This window comes from Lytechinus variegatus, chromosome 3 (genome assembly GCF_018143015.1).
Source record: "Lytechinus variegatus isolate NC3 chromosome 3, Lvar_3.0, whole genome shotgun sequence".
Lineage (NCBI taxonomy): Eukaryota > Metazoa > Echinodermata > Echinoidea > Temnopleuroida > Toxopneustidae > Lytechinus > Lytechinus variegatus.
The window spans coordinates 6,793,715-6,814,504 of NC_054742.1; the positions used below are offsets into that span (position 1 = coordinate 6,793,715).

General features: G+C 36.2%; 1 protein-coding gene across 1 annotated transcript; it reads right to left on the bottom strand.

The window, feature by feature from the left end:
* Positions 1 to 734: 734 nt before the first annotated feature.
* On the bottom strand, positions 735 to 18,960 carry LOC121410093 (small nuclear ribonucleoprotein F). The gene is made up of 4 exons (XM_041601962.1): positions 18,846 to 18,960; positions 8,227 to 8,352; positions 3,969 to 4,033; positions 735 to 2,567 (listed from the first exon to the last, which is right to left on the bottom strand). Exons 1-4 carry the CDS (start codon positions 18,852 to 18,854, stop codon positions 2,501 to 2,503), a joined length of 267 nt encoding a protein of 88 aa, XP_041457896.1. The 5' UTR covers positions 18,855 to 18,960; the 3' UTR covers positions 735 to 2,500.
* Positions 18,961 to 20,790: the final 1,830 nt, after the last annotated feature.

The window sequence follows — 20,790 nt, forward strand, 5'->3', positions numbered from 1 at the left end:
TAACCCCAAAATGCTTCTAGAACTCAAATTTGCCTCATATGGTCTTGTCTAATAGGCAATAATCAAAATAGATGTTCAATTAAGAACTTTGACTTTTTAAAGGGATGCTATGGGCTGAAAAAATCTATATCTCAATAACTATATTTACATTCACAAAGCAATATGCTGAAAATTTCATCAAAATCAGATAACAAATTAAAAAGTTATTGAATTTTAAAGATATGCATTATTCCGGTGAAACAGTTCTAGGCATGTCTTCATGAATATTCATTAGAAGGACTGATGATGTCACATCCCCTCTTTCTTTTTCTTATGTTATTACATGAAATTGAATCGTTTCATTTTTTCATAAATGTGTAACTGATTTGTCTCCATTATGAAGAAATAAGTTGCAGCAAGAAATAACTAATCCACTTAATCAATTGTCAATTCAGTTGTTTTAGTTCCTTGTAGGAAAGAAATGAATAAACTAAAAATACAAAAGAATAAGTGGGGATATGACATCCTCTAAACACCTAACAATTAATATTCATTAAGACATGCCCAGAACTGTTTCACCAGAATAATGCAAATCTTTAAAATTCAATAACTTTGTTATTTGTTATCCGATTGTGATTAAATTTTTAGCATTTTGCTTTATTTATTGAGTCATAAATATCTTCACCCCAGAGCATGCCTCAGGGGTTGTTCATTGTTTAGTAGGTGAATATCAATCACAACTCAACTTTGATACATTTCTTTATAAAAATGGTTTATTTAAAACCTACTCTTGGTCGGGAAAATTTTACAAAATGACTAGACACGACTATGAAAAACAATCAGCATTTACGTAATCAATCACTAAAAATAACAGAATTTCCTTTTATAATGAACAGTCTAGATTGCCATGCAGCAGTGCATAACACATTCAACATACAAAATAACACCTCAACATGACTTATTCAATGGCCTGTACATCACTGTTTGCCTCCAATATTCATATTATGCCACTTGGAAATGACAAAGAGGGAAAAAAATTATCAATTAGAATGGTCCCTTTGAAGAATTTTGGAGGCTCTTATAAAAATGGTCAAATGGTGGTGGTGGTGATTTTTATTTACAAGATTGCCAAGAAAGCATGAATGTAAGCAAGCAACCAGGGAACCAACGGCTTAAGGATTAATGCCTTTTTTAAATACCAAAGGGCACTAGCGTACCTAGTGGGAATTGAACCCAGGTCCCCAGAATCCAAAAACCTCAGCTCTACCGACTGAGCTATTGCACCTCCTCGAAGCACGCATTTTGAGGAATTTTGGGGGAGTTTTAGGTTGTCATGGGGGCAAAATCGCCAATCTCCCTCATTTATTTTCAACTCAATACTACACAATATTTCCCAGAAAAGTGAAGTCAAATGTTCTGCAGAAGAACTAAAAGTACTATCTATATTCTATCCTCCCTTAAAATTAGTTGTAATCTTTTGTATAAATCAAATGCAACCATAATTAAGCAAAAAAAATATATCTTTGCAATAGACAAGACAATATGGAGAAGTCCTGGGTGATCTTATAATCAGTGAACCTGAAAAAATGGACTCCTTTTGGTACATGTATTCACTATTCATCTTCAGTTTACATGAATAATATTCCTTCCATGTCCAAACACATGATCAAAATATTGGGAAATTGACACTTAGTCTACATCCACATTGTGTACTTTCTCTTTGTAGTCTCATCACAACTAGTTTAATAATTGTTCATTATCATTAGTTTAACTATTAACAGAGCTGCCAACCTGAACAAGAACATTTCAGTAATTTCAAGGCTGAAAATCACTATTTTGGTGAGGAAATTAGTATTTTCACAGGAATACCAAAGGACATCACATAAACTGAAACTTAAGAAATCAGTATTTTGCATGAAACCATCAGTATTCTTCTCTATTTTCAGTACTTCATACAGAAAATCAGTACTAATTAGCAGCTCTGTAGTAACCATTTGGTCTAATCAATTATCAATTTGTCATTTCCAGACAGGCTGTATTCATTTTGTCTAATATCAACTGAGTCTATTCCATTAGATGAACTGTTAATAAACTAAAATTTATTTGACCAAATGTTGGCCCAAATTGAAAGTAGACCAAGAGGATTTTGCCATGATGGTGTTAGACAGACTGAGCATTAGACCATTGTGGATCCATACAAGCCAAATATTACCATTAAAGATAATAACATTTCAAACTTGTACGTCTGAGTATGTCAAGACAAAAGGAGAAAACATGTTGAAGGAAAATCACAAATAGGCATACTTCCCAGTGTTTTCACCATTTTCACCATGAACTGGTTCTGCATGGAACATCTGATACAACTACCAACCAGGAGAAGCCACCATCTATTACCGATAATTTCGTTTGTAGAACATTCCATGAACTTTCCAGGATGTAAACCAGTTATTGGATGATTATTACAAATATACACAAAATATACATAGTTATTGTCCATTGAAGGTTCATCATTGTACTGCTGTTATTCCCTCATTTCTCCATCCTCTTCTTCTTCTTCCACACCTCGGATGTACATTACATTGTTACACCTACAAAGAAATTGAAAGATACAAAAGTGATAATCCATTGCTCTCAATATTCCTCAATAGCATTCGCTACAAACCATCATTTCAGAGAAAAAAATACTTTCTCAATTTCTTTAAAATGGCATATATGCATTTTCTTTAAGGTATAATCTTGGTGGAGGGGGCGAGGGGAAACCCTCGCTTCACTGTCCATAAATATATAATGACCACAAATCCTGTTCATTTAAAAACAAAATTGTACTTGAACTCAATCATGGCAAAGACATATACATTGCATGAGAAATAAATGAGTGATAGATACATGGAAATGGAAGGTGGTCTCAGAACAGCCCAGACGTATATCCAGCATGGTGAATAAACCACACAACTCTACATAATTCATGATACAGAATCTGTAGTATCCAATTCATGTAGTGGTCTCAGAAGTCTTTTGGTGGAAAATCTTAACTGCTTTAAATGTTAATTCCAGCCTTTCCAGGTAAAAAAATTTACAAACCTATAATTTCTGAACCTTTCAAATAATGACCTCTGTAACTTTTGACCTTGTGACCCAAAAATCGATAGGCTTCCTGGAATCCAAACTAGTATCATTCACACCAAATTATATGAGCCGAGGTTAAGTTAAACTGAAGTTATTGTCTTTACAAGGACTTCAGAAGGGTAAGATGAAAACATATTGCTGTGACCTTGACCTTTGACCTCAAAATCAATAGGCTTCCTGGAATCCATGCTAGTATCATACACACTAAATTATATGACACTTTGTTCAGTTGAACTGAAGTTCTCCATTTACAAGGACTGCAGAAGGGCAAGATGAAAACATGTCGCTGTGACTTTGACATTGGTCCTTTTGACCACAAAATCAATAGGCTAACTGAAGTTCTCATGTGTACAAGGACTGCAAAAGGGCAATATGAAAACATGTCGCTGTGACCTTGACATTTGACCTTTTTACCTCAAAATCATTAGGCTTCCAAGGACTGCAGAAGGGCAAGATGAAAACATGTCCCGTTGACCTTTTGACCTCAAAATCAATAGGCTTCATGGGATCCATGCTAGTATCATACACACCAAATTATATGAGCCTAGGTGAAGTCAAACTGAAGTTATCGTGTTTACGAAGACTGCAGAAAGGTAAGATGAAAACATGTCACTGTGACCTTGACCTTTGACCTCAAAATCAATGGGCTTCCTGCCTGGGATCCATGCTAGTATCATACACAACAAATTATTTGAGCCGAGGTTAAGTCAAACTGAAGTTACTGCGTTTACAAGGAAAAGTTAATGGACAGACGGACACCGAGCGTGATACCATAATACGTCCCGTCCAGGACGGGCGTATAATAAAGACTTGTCCAATGTCCCTCATGACACGATCACTGATGCAGCCATACTTCATCTCACCTGATTAGTACTTCGCCAAGATTTCCTGTAAATGTTCCATCAATGTATTCCTCTGTACTTGCAAGCTGCGAAATAAGTCAGATGTCACTCTGTTATAAGTTATCAAAATTCATGTCATGTACAATTTCTTGAAAAAAAAACATCACACCATACAATGCATGAAAATCATACATGAGAAAATCTCTCATGATTATGTTTCAAAACATTGAATTTTCTTTTCTTTTGTTTTTTTCATGTTGAGAGATGCCGATTTTAAAGGAAAATGAAACCCAAAATCTGATTAATTCTAAATTTGAAATGTTTTTCCAATGTCAGTATTTTCTTTTTCCGTATTAGTATCGGCACCCCAGCCATAATCGCATGTTCTTGAATTCGCACTGCACACTCCATAATCACAAAGTAACTTTCTTCTTCCCCATTTGTGAATGGTTTTAATTAACATTTCAGCAACAAACTTGTATTTTCTGATCATAATTCTAGCTCTAAAGCAGCGTAATTCAGCATTGTTTTGATCTATCATGAGCTTTTGTTATATTTAGCGCAACTTTTCTTTGCTGGGCGGACATCGGAGAAGGCAAAACGGAGGGGCTGCTGGCCTGGTATGGACAGCCGTGCACTGGGTAAGGACCGGGGGAGGGATTATAGCTATTCAAAGTACTATGGGATCAATCAACAAACACAGGCAATCGACCCAACGTCTTCTTAAAAACTAAACAGATCTAAACACTTACCAATCAAACAGCAAAACCAATTATATTTCAACCAAAATCATAATTTAAATACCGATCTGCGACTGTTAAAAAAATGATCACATTGCTTAAATGGAACAAATTCTCGTGATACATATGATTTTGGAGCTTAAGCTTGCTTGCTTAAATGTCGCCCTCTATACATCAAATTATGCGATCTCTTTGCCAAAACGATACACGCAATTGAACCGCAGTTCAACACTTACATTAAAATAGATGCCAATAAATTTGCGCTCGCCGATCTAGTAGCCAAATCCAAAAAATTTCCACACCAGGAAATTTTCTACTTATAACCATTCTTCATAGAAACAAAATTTATTATAAATATATGACAGACCTTTGTGACAAACTGGCTGAGGGTTCGCAAATGGCGATCCATTATTTTATCTGTTTCGAACCAAAGTTCTGAACTGCAGAACCCTGCAGAACCAAATCAGAACATGCTGCCTGACTTAGCAGCACTATATTTTCATGAGAGTCTTTCATTGAGAATGACTAGAAAAAACACAGAAGAAAATAAAATACAAGCAGAATATTACACTTTACAAGGAAATTGCGTTAGGTGAGTAGCTACATGTATTGACATGGAATATATTTTTTACTCTTCTTCTTGACTAAATAACTGGCTAATTGAAAAACATAACTTTTTGTGTACATGTTTGAGTATATCTGCTCAAATTCTTTTCTAAAAAGTTATTCAAATGCATTAAAATGATAAATAATGGTATAAAATTGGGGAAGAACTTTGGGCTATAAGAAGCATAAACAAGACATTCAATAAATACTGTAAATGAAATAATATTTTTTCCTGTCTCATGTCAAATTGAATCAGTCTAGTCTGGCTTCATGTTATTCAGCGTGTTGAAGCTAAATCATATGAATATGTTTTATTTGGTGATTTCAACTGTGATCTACTGAAAACGCCACTTTCGAATCATACAAGTCGCTTGTTACACATTGCAAATGATTATGATTTAAAACAGTTTGTGGAAAAACCCACTCGAGTTACGTCAACAACTACAACATTAATTGATGTTTTCTATTCATCAAACCATAGTAAGATCATTTATTGTGATGTTGTTCCGATATGTCTCAGTGATCACTATATGGTTTTATCTGTGTATGGAAAATGTCGCTCTCCTCCAGTAAATCATAAGTTTATTTACAGTCGAAATCTGAAGCAAATTGATATGAATGATTTTAAAAATGATTTGAGTCAAATAAACTGGAATGATGTTCTTGTAGAAAATGATGTTGATACTGCATATGAGGCATTTGAAATTAATCTGAACCGCATTTTTGACAAACACGCTCCACTTAGAAAGAAACGAGTTCGAAATAGAGAAACGCCATGGATGAATGCAGATATATTAAAGAAAATGCGTGAAAGAGATAAAATGAAAAGTAGAGCAAAGGAAACAAAGAACGAAGATCATTGGAGCACGTATAGGAAGCTTCGTAATCAAGTGACATCAGTGATCAGAAAGGCAAAAGCAGTTATATCCGTAAAGCTATTATCAAGAATCATGGAAATTCATCAGCGTTGTGGAAATCACTTAGATATCTTTTGCCGAGTAAAAAGACGAGGAAAACTATCAACAAGTTTGTTGATTTTGGAAGTGAGATCACTGGATATAAAAACATTGCTACTTGTTTGAACACATTTTTCTCTACTGTAGCAATGCGGAAAAGGGGAAACTCTCAGTTTGGAAATGATATGGAACAATTTCTGAAACAAGCTTCATGTGTCTTTTATTTTGATACAATATCAGATGTTGATTTAAGGAAATGCATTATGTTTATCTACAGGATTTGATCAAATTCCAGCATGCATCATTAAAAATTCTGTTAATTATATTTTATTGCCATTGTTGCAAGTAATTAATTTATCTTTAACCCAGGGTAAATTTCCACATCAATGGAAAATAGCCCGAGTTACGCCTATGTTTAAAGGGGGTAATGCAAATGATCCTTCAAATTATCGACCTATTTCGGTACTACCTGTTCTTTCAAAGGTTATAGAGAAACTTGTTTTAAACATGTATAGCTATTTGGTGAATAATAAATTGTTAACTGAATGTCAACATGGTTTTCGACCCAAACATTCAACTTCCACTGCTTTAATTAATGTTATTCAAGACTCACAAAATTCCGTTGATAAAGGACTCATAGTTGGGATAATTACTTTAGACCTTGCAAAAGCTTTTGATCTTATGCCCCAGGAAATTTTACTGAAGAAACTACCTTGTATGGGCTTTGATGATATGGCAGTCAGTTGGTTCAAAAATATCTCCACTATCACTGATTCATAGTGGAGTCCCGCAAGGGAGCATACTTGGCCCTTTGCTATTTATAATGATGATGAATGATTTACCTAATGTTGTCAAGAAAAGTAGTGTCATTATATGCAGACGATACATGTCTCTACTTTGCTGCTAGAGATCCTATGGAATTACAAACAACTTTAAATCATGAATTATCTCTGTTGAATGAGTGGTTTTTCCATAATCATCTTCTTTTGAATGTCAACAAATCTAAATATATCCTTATTGGTACAAAGTCAGCACTACGTAAATGTACTAATATCAGTATTAATATTAATGGTATTATGCTTGAAAGGGTGAATACTTGCAAATATCTTGGGGTACAAATTGATGAAAACCTTAATTGGAAATCTCAAATCAATCAAGTCAGGATTAAGGCTAATGGAAATTTTCAATTGCTGAAACGTGTAAGAACGTTTATAGACTATGATACTGCCCTATTGGTTTATAAGACAATTATTCAACCACATTTCGATTACTGTTCAATAATTTGGATGAATGGAAATTCCACTGATTTGCAAAGACTTCAAATATTGCAAAATAGAGCTCTTCGTGTTGTACTTGGAGTTGATGCTCGGTATAATAGAGAAGCATTATACAATACAGTTGGTGTTGACCGGCTAGAAGAAAGGTGGAGAAAATCTGCTATTAATATAATTTTCAAAGCAATAAATCAGGTATTACCTGACTCTTTACATTTTCGTATAACATTAAGGGATACTATGTATCGATTAAGAAATAGAGAAAGATTTATCCAGTTGCCAAAACCTCGTACAAATTGTTTGAAACAGAGTCCATTGTATTGTGCCTCAAATTACTTCAACTCATTGCCTCAAGAAATCAGAGCAATTGCCAATTTAAATGCCTTTTCTCAAATGCTATAGTTGTTTTGTCAAATGATTTATCTTTCTCTTTTCTTTTCCTTTATTTTTGTGTTGTTCCCCCTCCCTCAATTTATGTTCTTCGTTTTCTACAATTATATGTTAATATGTTTGATGTTTTTAAACTTGTATTTTATTCTAAATCACGGCCTTGCTGAAAAGCAGTCTTTTTGGCTGAATTGCAGGCTTTTATGTTTTATCCGTGAATAAATAAATCAAACTCAAATCAAACTCAATTGATCAATAGATATGTCTAGGGCTATGGCTATCTGTTTTAAAGTTAACATTAATATATTTAACTTACCTGAACATTCATGTAACCATCAACAGATACTAAGTAGCCCTTGTACTCCATTCCCCATTTGAGACGAACCATCACAGGCTTTCCAGTGAGTCCATTTAAAAATGGCTTGGGATTCAGTGGCATTCCCTGAAAACATATAGTAGTAAAATTCAAATTCAAAGCTCAAGAATATTTGCCATTGCTTGGAGTGTAACACACCCACATGTACTTTAGACCAAACCCAATATTTGCCCACCTATCATATGATCATAGCCAGGTTAGCACATTCTGTCACCATAAAGTATGGTAATCACAAGAAAATACTATCAAAGCCCAAGTCATAAAGTAAACAAGTGGAATGCCTCTGGCCGTCTCACCTGCATCACGCGGTTCAATATAGCAGCAGTGCTGACTTTGAATACTACTCTAACTCGCACAAGATGTTCAGTGATACATGGTTACTCTATGTCCACTTTTTATGAACTAGACCAATAAACTTACAGAGATATTATGGTTATTCAACAAAAAACCCCAACATGGACAAAGTTCATTGACCTTACATGACCTTTGACCTTGATCATGTGACCTGAAACTCGCACAGGATGTTCAGTGATACTTGATTACTCTTATGTACAAGTTTCATGAATCAGATCCATAAACTTTCAAAGTTTTGATGGTAATTCAACTGATACACCCAATTCAGCCAAAGTTCATTGACCTTTGACCTTGGTCATGTGACCTGAAATGCGCACAGGATGTTCAGTGATATTTGATTACTCATATGTCCAAGTTTAATGAACTAGACTAATAAAGTTTCAAAGTTATGATGGTAATTCAACAGATACCCCCGATTCGGCCAAAGTTCATTGACCCTAAATGACCTTTGACCGTAATCATTAGACCTGAAACTTGCACAAAATATTCAGTGATGCTTGATTACTATTATGTCCAAGTTTCATGAATCAGATCCATAAACTTTCAAAGTTATGATGGGAATTCAACAGATATCCCCAATTCAGCCAAAGTTCATTGACCCTAAATGACCTTTGACCTTGGTCATGTGACGTGAAACTCATGCAGGATGTTCAGTGATACTTGATTGACCTTATGTCCAAGTTTCATGAACTAGGTCCATATATTTTCTAAGTTATGATGACATTTCAAAAACTTAACCTCAGGTTAAGATTTCAATGTTGATTCCTCCAACATGGTCTAAGTTCATTGACCCTAAATGACCTTTGACCTTGGTCATGTGACATGAAACTTTAATAGGATGTTCAGTAATACTTGATTAACCTTATGGCCAAGTTTCATGAACTAGGTCCATATACTTTCTAAGTTATGATGTCATTTCAAAAACTTAACCTCAGGTTAAGATTTGATGTTGACGCCGCCGCCGCCGTCGGAAAAGCGGCGCCTATAGTCTCACTCTGCTTCGCAGGTGAGACAAAAACTTTCCTCACAATCCTAATATCACCATTAGCATAGAATACCGGTACCATTTCCATGACCATGCAGAGATAAATCTATGGTGTACTTCTACGTTGACTGTCACATCGTCAAGGAATTACATCAGTCACCTACAGTGTCAAACTTACTCCTGATGCCATGGCCACCTAGACGATCGTGATGGCCGTGTTTGTCAATGAATTCTTGTCAATTTGGGGGTTACTTTAGGGGTATTCCCTGACTCTTTCTTTAGAATTTAATCATACATACCGACACACTAAGCTATCCGCACATTAATGAAGAAACAAATTTCAAGTTTGAGAGTTATTATTGGAAAGTTCACTTCCTGAAACTGTATATGCCTATCCACTAACTTTTATTCAGAAAATGACACTTCATCATTGACCATTTACGGCTAAATAATTGAATAGCAAATTATCATGGGGGGGGGGTGATGACATGAGAATTTATTGTAAATGTCATGTCAACACAAATTGTTCCATGTGCGAGAGTATTGTAACAGCGCGAGAGCTAGTTAAAGGGGAATGAAACCTTTGGAACAAATAGGCTTGTGTAGAAACAGAAAAATCAAAGAATAAGAATAAAGAAAGTTTGAGAAAAATCGGACAAATAGTGAGAAAGTTATGAGCATATATATATTGCAATCACTAATGCTATGGAGATCCTCATATTGGCAATGCGACAAGGATGTGTGATGTCACTGATGAACAACTTTCCCTTTGGTGGACTATAAAATACCCTCAAAATGTCTCTTTTTGTTTTTTCTTATGATGATACAAACTCTTTATCCATGATGTATTCTTAAAAAATATGTATTACATGCCCTCATGTAAACAGAACACATGATTTATGGATAAATGTGATAAAAGAGGCAATTCTAGTGAAATATATATACTAAAGTAATGGGGAGAGTTGATCACAAGTGACATCACACATCTTTGTCGCATTGCCAATTTGCTATCTCCATAGCATTAGTGATCGCAATATTCAAATGCTCATAACTTTCTCATTATTTGTCCGATTTTTCTCAAACTTTCGTTGATCTGTTTCTTTGATTTTTCTGTTTTCACACAAGCTATCTTGTTCCAATGGTTTCATTCTCCTTTAAGTGTTTCGCATAAAACAATATTGAGGCAGAAATTGAAAAGTCTCTACTAAATCTATTGAAAATCAAAGGGTCTCAGTGTGTTTCAGGTACCACATACTCCAGAGTCAGCAGTCATGATATGGCCCAATTATTGCAGATGGCAAACCAACAAGTTTGCATGTTAAACTCCAAATGCCTCCGAGACCAAATTTGCACCACTCTACCTCTGTGAAATCATTTCATAACCTTAATTCAGCTCGTGGATAGTTCTCTGTTTATATTCTTTGTACACTACATACAGCAATGCAAAATGAGAAGATGAACTATTTTGGAATTTACTTTTTTTTTCAATTTTTTTTTTTTAGGAGCGTGATTTTTTGTTCTTATTTTTTTCTTGAGTGCGATTTTTTGTTCTATTTTTTAGGAGCGCGGTAGGAGCGCCAGCGCAATCGCACTCCTCAAAAATGAAAGTCTGGTATTTAATAAATTCAACATTTACACCAATATCTCGAAACAAAACAAAATTTATACAGGGGGTTTTGGCCTGAAATAGGCATTCTACAATTTGATGATAAAGGAATACTTGAGAAATAAAAAGTATGGAGCGACTTATAAAAAAAGTTAATTCTTAGTATCTTGTGCAAAATGTAGAAACTGCGTTTTGCCGATTACTTAAAGTCACTTTTCAGAAAGTAATTAGGAAAACCGGATGTGGCAGGTGAAAAAAAAGTGGCTTACTGACTACTTTTCTGAAACAAGTGGAACGCCTCTGGCAGTCTCACCTGCGTTACACGATTTAACATAGCAGCAGTGCTAACTTTGAAAACTACAATAAAATAATCATTCACAAAAACACCATTCATATAATGACATAATACCACGTTCATTGACCATAAATTACTTTTGAACGGTGATTTAAGAGTTGTCAACTACACCCATGTCCACATTTCATTCACTCTATCTATAAACTTTTAAATTTATGATGGCAATTCAACAATTTACCCCTACAAGGCCTGCGTTTATTGACCTTTATGACCTTTGACCTTCGTTTTCTGACCTGAAACTCACAGGGGAAGTTCAGTGATACTTGATTACTCTTATATCTCAAGTTTTATGAACTAGATCCATAAACTTTCAGAGTTAGTATGGTAATTGAACAAATACCCCCAACATGGCCAAAGTTCATTGACTTTAAATGACCATTGACCACGGTCATGTGACCAAAAACTCGCACAGGATATTCAGTGGTACTTGATTAATCTAATGTCCAAGTTTCATGAACTAGATCCATAAATTTTCAAAGTTATTATAGTAATCCAACAAATACCCCCAACTTGACCAAAGTTCATTGACCCTGAATGACCTTTGACCTAGGTCATGTGACCCGAAACTCAAGCAGGATGTTTACTAATACTTGATTAACCTTATGCCCCAAGTTTCATGAACTAGTTCCATATACTTTCTAAGTTTTGATGTCTTTTAAAAAACTTAACCTAAGGTTATACACCTATCAACTGTAAGACGCACCCCTCGACCCCCGGGAATGGTGCGTCATGGGTGGGTCATTTACCAACAAATTAGTGACTCAGGGTACCGTCATGGAGGCAATTGGTCAGTCAGAGCATGGAGAATAGGTGCGTCATAGTCAGTCATTTTACCGGGGTGCGTCATAAAGCCTCAGCATGGTACGAACGGGTCTGTCCGCGCACTCTACTCACGTCGTCGGGCGTTCATATTCAAACCCTGCATGCTCATCCTTGGATTAAAATCTTGTCTTGAATTTTCTGTCACCTTGCATAAGAAGTTATTTCACTTTTCTTTACATCCATTTTTATATATCCAGCCCGCAAGCCCGCACGAAGGCTCAGGATGAAAAACAAGTTTTTCTTGCAGCGCGCGTCTCGTACGTCGTTCCCGGCTCTCAGATCAAAAACTGATTCTCATGGGGGGGGTGTTCTTTGCAAAGGACGTCTTTCGTGTTGCGGATTTATGATGCGCCGTAGGACATTGTTTTTTTTAATGCCTGCCAACATATTTTATTCATTTGTTGGTGAACAAAAACCATTGCTTAATAATACCGTATTTGCCGGCGTAAAGGCGGCACCCCCATTTTGCGAATCATCTTTGAAAAAAAAATGCATGACAGAATTCCCGGCGAAGTCGGAAAAAGTCTTGGTTGGAATATTGTTCAACTATCGCCGCGGAATGGGAAATAATAAACACTCATGCTGTAATTCTTCTTACTATTTCATCTTTTTCGGAAGGCGACGCAAGGAAAATAATCCACCATCGACGTGAAGAAACGGCCGATCGAGGTAATCAAGCCCTGCGGATGAAAACAAGAGCTGCGGAGGTAAACAAGCGCTGCGGAGGTAAACAAGAGTGGCGGAGATAAACAAGCGCTGCGACAGTAAACAAGCGCGGCGAATATATTTTATTTTTTTCAATTAACGTCTTCTTTTCGTACAAATAAAGTTGAAGGTCAAGTCCACCTCAGAAAATGTTGATTTGAATCAATAGAGAAAAATCAGACAAGCACAATGCTGAAGATTTCATCAAAATTGGATGTAAAATAAGAAAGTTATTCACATGACAATGACGAGAAAATCAAAATATTTCATATTTCAAACAATAAAAAAAAAAAAAAGAAATAGTGAGTGAATAACACCATCGACTCTCTCATTTGGATGTAGCTGGCTCGTTCATATAACTTTTTTGCGAAATGAAGCGAAACTTTGAAATGTCATTAACTTTCTTATTTTACATCCGATTTTGATGAAATTTTCAGGGTTATGCTTGTTGAATTTTTCTCTTTTTATTCAAATCAAGTTTTTGTTGGGGTGGACTTGTCCTTTAAATAAATACACAAGCATGGGCAGTGTTTCCATGTTTTTTTTTTTTATTGAAGTCGGTGATGTCACATGAGATAAATAATCTACAAGATGTACATCAGGCCATTGATTGAGTTTGCCGTGCCTGTTTGGACATTTAGCATTACCTGCCAACAATCCGCTAGCATTGAGTGGGTTCAGGAGAGGGCTCTGCGTATCATTGCCTGGCCAAATGTCTTGACATACATTGAACTTCTACAAAGTATGAATGTGTCATCTCTTAAAGACAGACGGAGTGAACTTGTTGAAGGATTTGCACGCTCGTTGCTAAAATCGAAACGACATCACCACTTCTTGCCTGAAACCCGTAGGGTTAGAACTGGTCTTTCCCTAAGAAATGCACATCATCTTTAGATTCCTCGGACTAGAACAAAAAGATACCAACAGTCGCTAATCCCCCACTTTGTGCAATTGTTGAACTCTGTAATATATTGTAATTTCATATGCAGCTTTATTTTTTTTAGCAACTGTAACACTTTTTGTACTCCCCTTTATTGTTTATCTTTAATCATATTGATTTTATGTTAGGTTTGTCACCTTTTTATTCCAATGTTCTTTTTTTACTTACTTGAGTTCCACCTACATGTAATACGACTATTCGATATGTAATTCTGCCCAACTTCAATATTTTTTTGTTTCGTTTATTTATGTCTTTTTTTACTATAAAGCATATACTGTACCAGTCACATTTCTTAGACTACCTATTTGCCTGTTTCGGCCGGAGAACATTGGATTCAGTGCACTGAATATGCTGTTCTCTGGTTAAGGCAGGTAAACGGGTGGTCAAGGGATTGTGACTGGTGGTGTCCTATGGTTAATTCCAGACTTCATATCAATCTATTGTAACATCGTATTTATTTCGCTTTAGTTTTATGACTGTCATACAAAAGGCTCAAACTAATTTGAAATTGCAATTATTCACAACATTGATTTGGTTCATATTTTTATAGGACTTATATATTATTTAATTTGTCTTGCTATTTACAATTTTTTTATATACATGTACATATTTTTCTTGTTTTAAATATGATAATTTAAAAGTGTAAATGTTAATTTATATATGTTTTTAATACTCGCAACTTTGCTGATGTGATTTTGAGGATAGTTTTACAATGTTATAATTTCAATCAATAATCTTTTTTTGAGATTGTCCAAATTATTTTTTCTGGCTATATTTGTTATTTGTCAAGCACTAGAATTGTGATATATTGTAATCTTTTAATAATATACATGTACATTTTCACTTTGTAAATATGATAATATGAGTCTTCGGACTTTTGTCATGTACCATTTTCACAATAAAACCAGAATTGAATTGAAAAAATAAAGAGTGAGAGAGAGGTAAAGACCAAGTGAAATAAAGACATTGGCGGCGGAACTCAAAGAATTAGAGGGGGTCTACCTTAGTGATGGACAAATGTAAGTAAAATAATTTGACAAGCAAAAAAAAAGGTCATCAACCTAACTTTTAGGGGGGGGGACAAGAGACATTTTAGGGGGGTCCACCAGAATTTAGGGGAGGGGGATGCAGGAAACAAAATTGACAAGTAAAAAAAAAAAGTTATCAACTAAAAATTTAGGGGGGATCGTCCCACCATCTCAATTTTTTGGGGGGACCTCCCCCCCCTATGAATAAAGATGAACCCCGGGGGGCCACTTACATTGACGGGTGGATACCATGCGCGACCAAAAAAAAAACACGTAAAAAGGATGTCTTTTTCACGATAGGGCACGTTACGTACGTAACGTGAAAAGGGTGTCAAAAACACAAAAAATAAGGAAAAAAAGGGTATCTATTTCACTAGGAAAATTACTTGTTTAGGGTCGAATTTGCGGGGATGATAAAACAAAATTAAAATGATTTGTAAAGGATGTCCTTTTTGCCCCAACACTTCGTGTTTAGAGTCTGATTTGCGCGAGGTGTAGGAGGTGGGGTCGTACTAAACAAAATTAGGTAAAGCCGACGACCAAAGGACCCGTAACAATAAAACATTCCTGTACTTAATTGTTTAAGGGTTCATTTCAGGGAATATTTGCCAAGAGTATCGTTTGTTTCACGCACAAAGCAATTTGAATTGACATACCTTGTCATGTTCCCTCGGTCTCTGTCAGCGGGAAAATATTGAAGGCGGCATGATTCTTTTTAATACTTACGCTATTTTTCCACCTGCAATAGAATATTAAATTTCATGCAAACTTCGTGTATCACCTTGTCATCTTTATCGTCGCACGCAAATCGTGCATCATCATTTACTATTGTCAACATAAACGTGCTCTATCATCATCCTCGTCGTCATCATCATCATAATCCAGAATGCCTAACAAGTTAAAATCTAAATCACTCATCTCAATGTTGTAACTTTAATTTTCATTTTCAAATAGCAATTCATTGACACAATCGTACTTATATCATTATTGTCACCATTATCATCACATAATTCATCCAAAATATTATTCACAACCAACCAGCCTAATCAGATCATCACCACTACCGCCATTTCCGCAGCAGACCACAGCACACATCGCAAGGTAGGTTTTTAATATTATTTATTGGCCGATGAGACTTGGAGATGCAAAACAAAAGAAAAGATCGAAAGGTAAATATTTTCATTTTATTTTCCATTACGATCGATGACGATGTAAAAATAAATTTAAAAATGTAGAGCGAGCTAGGTGCTGCTAATCTTCCTGGCTCCTGCAAGGAAGATAAAAATGATAACATGTTAAATCAATGTTCCACATAATTTCATAAATAGTAATGACATTCATTACAATTAGAAAGGTTGTTGTTGACTAAAGTATACCAATACATATTGCAAACGTACGCTATTGCCGGGGAATGCCGGCCCCAGACCCCCAGACAGAGTCAGTGAGTTGCACGGTCTCTGAGCTCTGCTACGTTATATGGAAACAAATTTAGACCCAAATAGAATTTAATTTGAAAAGTAAGTTATCGCGTACCGGTACTGAAATGTTTTCTTAGTTAAGTCATGCTTTCTACTATTTCATCTAAAACGCGCTGTTTAAACTACCATTACAATGGAAGCGTCACTGTAGTCCCAAACGTACGCATACGTGCTGTTTTGACCACGTATTCAGCGTTCGCGGGACTTTGCTTCTTTTTTTCATCAAAAATAGTGCTGCCTATACGCCGGCAAATACGGTAGTTCATGATTAAAATGCGCCTCATAAAATGGGCGATACCAAAGACAGTCCTTTCAAAGACCCTCTCGTGCATTCGCCCCCTGAATGGGTATTATTCCATCGTACTTTGCAAGGTTCCTTCGCGAGAGATATAGATGTACGCGGATGTCGTATCATACAGTACAGCGGCACGTTCGTGCCACGCCGCGCCCGCGGAGATTTACTTGACGGAGTGCGTCATGGAGACAGTCGATGGTCAGTCAAAATCTAGCACTGGTGCGTCATATTTTTTCGTCCAGGCACAGTCATCGTAAGAAAAGGTCCGTCACAGTCGAGACACACAGGTGCGTCATGGTACATGAAAATCCGACTCACATCTGACAAGTGACGCACCATTCCCGGGGGTCGGGGGGTGCGTCTTACAATTGATAGGTGTATTAAGATTTGATGTTGACGCAGCCGCCGTCGGAAAAGCGGCGCCAATACTAGTCTCGCTCTGCTATGCAGGCGAGACAAAAACAAGGCAAAAGCGATTTTGTCACAGCCGATTCAATATTAGTATTGTTCTTCACCCACGATACGGACGCTCGCGTCACGTAACGTTGGGGAAGAATAGGAAACATGATGGTGGCGTAAACATCGGGCAAGTCTCTTCCGTCTTTTCATATTTTTTCATTTTTTTAATGAATTCTTGTTTAAAAATAAAATCCATAGCGTAGATACTAGAAGTGTCGGAAATGAAGTTGTATCCCATGTACATGATTCAGGGCTAGATCTTTTAGAAAGAAAGTAGAAATCTAGGGGGCAAAAGTTTCAGGTTTTTTGGCATGTTTGGTGGTAGGCCCTGCACACAAATGTAGAGAAAGGAAGACCTGGCTTCGTATGAGAGTATTTAATAGGAACCTTAAATGATTTTTACTCTCTAGAAGCCTCCTGCACTCTGCAATGCTGTCTCACCAGGCATACCGTAAGGGCACAAGTATTCAACCCAGCATAATTCAAAGATTTTGACATATTCCCCAAAATACTTAGTAGAAATATGGATTGGAATCTATCTTAATTTCATACCTTTGTTATTTCAAGGGTAATCTGTTGTCGGTATTGTCTTTATCAATCTGTCGACTGTATGCGCGGAGGATCGAATTATGCGGCGATGGCCTTTTACACTGAATGGCACTAGTATTCAACATAGTGAGGATAGATAGCAAATCTCAAAAGGGTTTAGATTGCTAAATTAGATCTAGATCTTTGTAAGTCTCTGGATTCGATTAATTCCCTGTTTGGTCTCATCTCAAACTCAAATGGTCTAGTCCATATTCGGATGGGACATGGGCAGATTGAGAAACAGGGCCATCTTTCATCGCCATGATCGCTAGGTAGGTTGAATACTAGTGCCGACGGATTGAATACTAGTGCCAAAAACCGGCGCCGTATAATTCGATCGCCCGCGCACACAGTCGACTGGTTGAAGAAAAAAATAACGGAAAAAGAATAACCAGCATTTGCTCTTTGAAATAAGACGGGTCTGAAATTCAGGTGAATTCTATATTTCTTTATATTTGAGGAAACTCTCAAAACGGGTTGAATACTAGTGTCCTTACGCCTACCGTAATATCATTTAAAGAAAATTAAAATACAAAGTTTTGGTCATGTGCATTGTTGGTGTTAATTTACACATTAATATTTGCTAAAACCAAGGAGGAATTATCGATTAAAGTCAGATTTCCAAACTCTTGAGGAGTTTAGATTGAAGAGCGTCAACCAACTCCAACACCGGCCAACCAACCCAGTCCCATCCATCCCAGGCAGTGACTCACTGCACTGCACTGTCTGTGTCTGTGACCGCAAATACCATACCGTACTAGGCTATATACTTCTCTACATGCATGCGGTACAGTACGGTAGACCGAAGACGAAGTCGAACACATACCGGTATGTATTGAGAATGGACTTGATTCTACCAGATAAAAGAACAAGATTATTATTTAGCTTTGAATATCAATATAACACTATGATCTAGATCTACATAATAAAACAAATGAACTCACAGTAGTCATTCTGGTATATTTTTGTTGCTTTCTCGGCAAAAAACCCTTCTTCCAATCTAACTTTTCCAAAAACGTGCGCGACGCGTAAGATGTCAAGCACGCCCTCTCTGTTCATAAATAATCAGTGTACCACGTTTGGCGCTGACTCGCACACATCATAATATTCGTTCATTTTCATTTCATTTATTTGTCTTCCAACTTTGAATACATGACAAACATACAAGTGTATATGAAACAATAATCAGAGTACATGATAAAACATACAAGTATACATATAAACAGAGTATGTAGAAAAACATTACACAGCTTAAGACAGAAAAGAAATAATTTTTAAAAAATTAATAATTTTAGAGAAGAGGGAATAAATTCAATTAAAGGAACTTACGAGTAGACCTAAGTGAAGCAACTTGTTTGTAATAAGGTTCCTCATTACGAATTCAAAGAACATAAGATAAACAACACAGAAATGGCAATATGATATAATATGATGACTAAAGAGAGAGGCGGGGAGAGAAGAGGGACACATTTATGTACAAAAGGGACAAAAATAAAAAATCTATATCCCAGAGACTTAACTCTCCCGCCGAAAGCCAATTTTCCCAAATTCTCCCGTTCTCCCGCTTGAGATCCGCCCAGGCTCTGTGTCTCCCGCTTAAGATGTCACTTAAAATGATCTTTCTCCCGCCCAAACACCCTTTTTAAGATTTCAAGGTATTTAGTGGAGCGTCAAAGCTATATGCGCAATCTCGTTAAAAGTCAAGTCCAACCGTAAGAAAAATGGTGATTTGGAGAGGAAACTAAAAAAAAAACACTGAAAATTTCATCGAAATCGGATAAAATAAGAAAGTTATGACATTTTAATGTTTTGCTTATTTTCCACAATCAGGTGATTCACCATCTATCTCTGTCCCTGATGTTAAACCGTTTGGTGGTGTTGGTATTAGCTCTTTGATATAACCAACCACTTTATCAGTAGAACAATAATTGTTCTAACAATTACCTATCAATCAGTGGCGGCACCAAGGGGGTGGGGGTATTTGCCCCCAGTCAAGATCATTACCCCCCCCCCGGCCCTCATTAAATTTTGAACAATGGAGAAAGAATGCTATCATAAACATCCTACTCAAGCTATAAAGTGCTCCAAAGCAACATTTTTTACCATTCAAATAATGAAATTTTGTCATCATTTAGCTCGGCCAACAAATCTTTCAGGTCATTATATCAAATTCAAAATTTTGTCGCGCTTCGCGCTGAGTGGCTGTCGATTGAGATGAATAAAAGCGCTCAATATAGGAGCACATGGGACTTTTAATATCCCGTTTTCAAAACGATTTTCACAAATTCTTCTTCTAGAGATCTGAGTTTTCACTATTTGAGTTTTCAGCAAAATACGCATGTATATTCATAATATTAAAAACAAATTGCTGAATGTCAAACCTTTTCAGCTACGCATACTCGCATCCATTGTTTAGTGAGATACCCATCCTGTTGATCATTTTACAAAAAAAGTGCTTAAATATACAATTTACATCAGGATGGGGTTTTAGCTAGCGCTTTGCACTCGATATTGGAGAGATGTCATCTTTAAAGTTCTTAACAGGTCCATTTCCCAGTCAGTAAGAAATAGCTCTTGCTTCGCGCTCGTGATTTTGTGAAATAGGCAAGAAAAAAAAAACATGTCCGCCTTTGCCCCCACCCCTTGAAAATCCTGGTGCCTCCACTGGGAACAACAATTTCTTCAATTACATGTGAAACCATCCCCCGGATGCCCCCAAGAATGAAAATGCATCCCTATTACAATTAGTGACAATTTTAGTGCATTATTAGTATTTTTTGGCTATCATGTTCTTCTTCTTAATTGTTATTATTATTAATATTGTTTTCGTTATTATTATTAATATTATCGAGTAGTAGTAGTAGTAGTATCATCATGTCCCGTGGGTAT

Excerpts from the sequence above, each read along its gene's own strand:
- LOC121410093 (XM_041601962.1), bottom strand. Across the intron at positions 4,034-8,226 it reads ATGGTTACATGAATGTTCAG|CTTGCAAGTACAGAGGAATA; the intron begins GTAAGTTAAATA and ends CTTATTTCGCAG. Across the intron at positions 2,568-3,968 it reads CTTGGCGAAGTACTAATCAG|GTGTAACAATGTAATGTACA; the intron begins GTGAGATGAAGT and ends ATTTCTTTGTAG.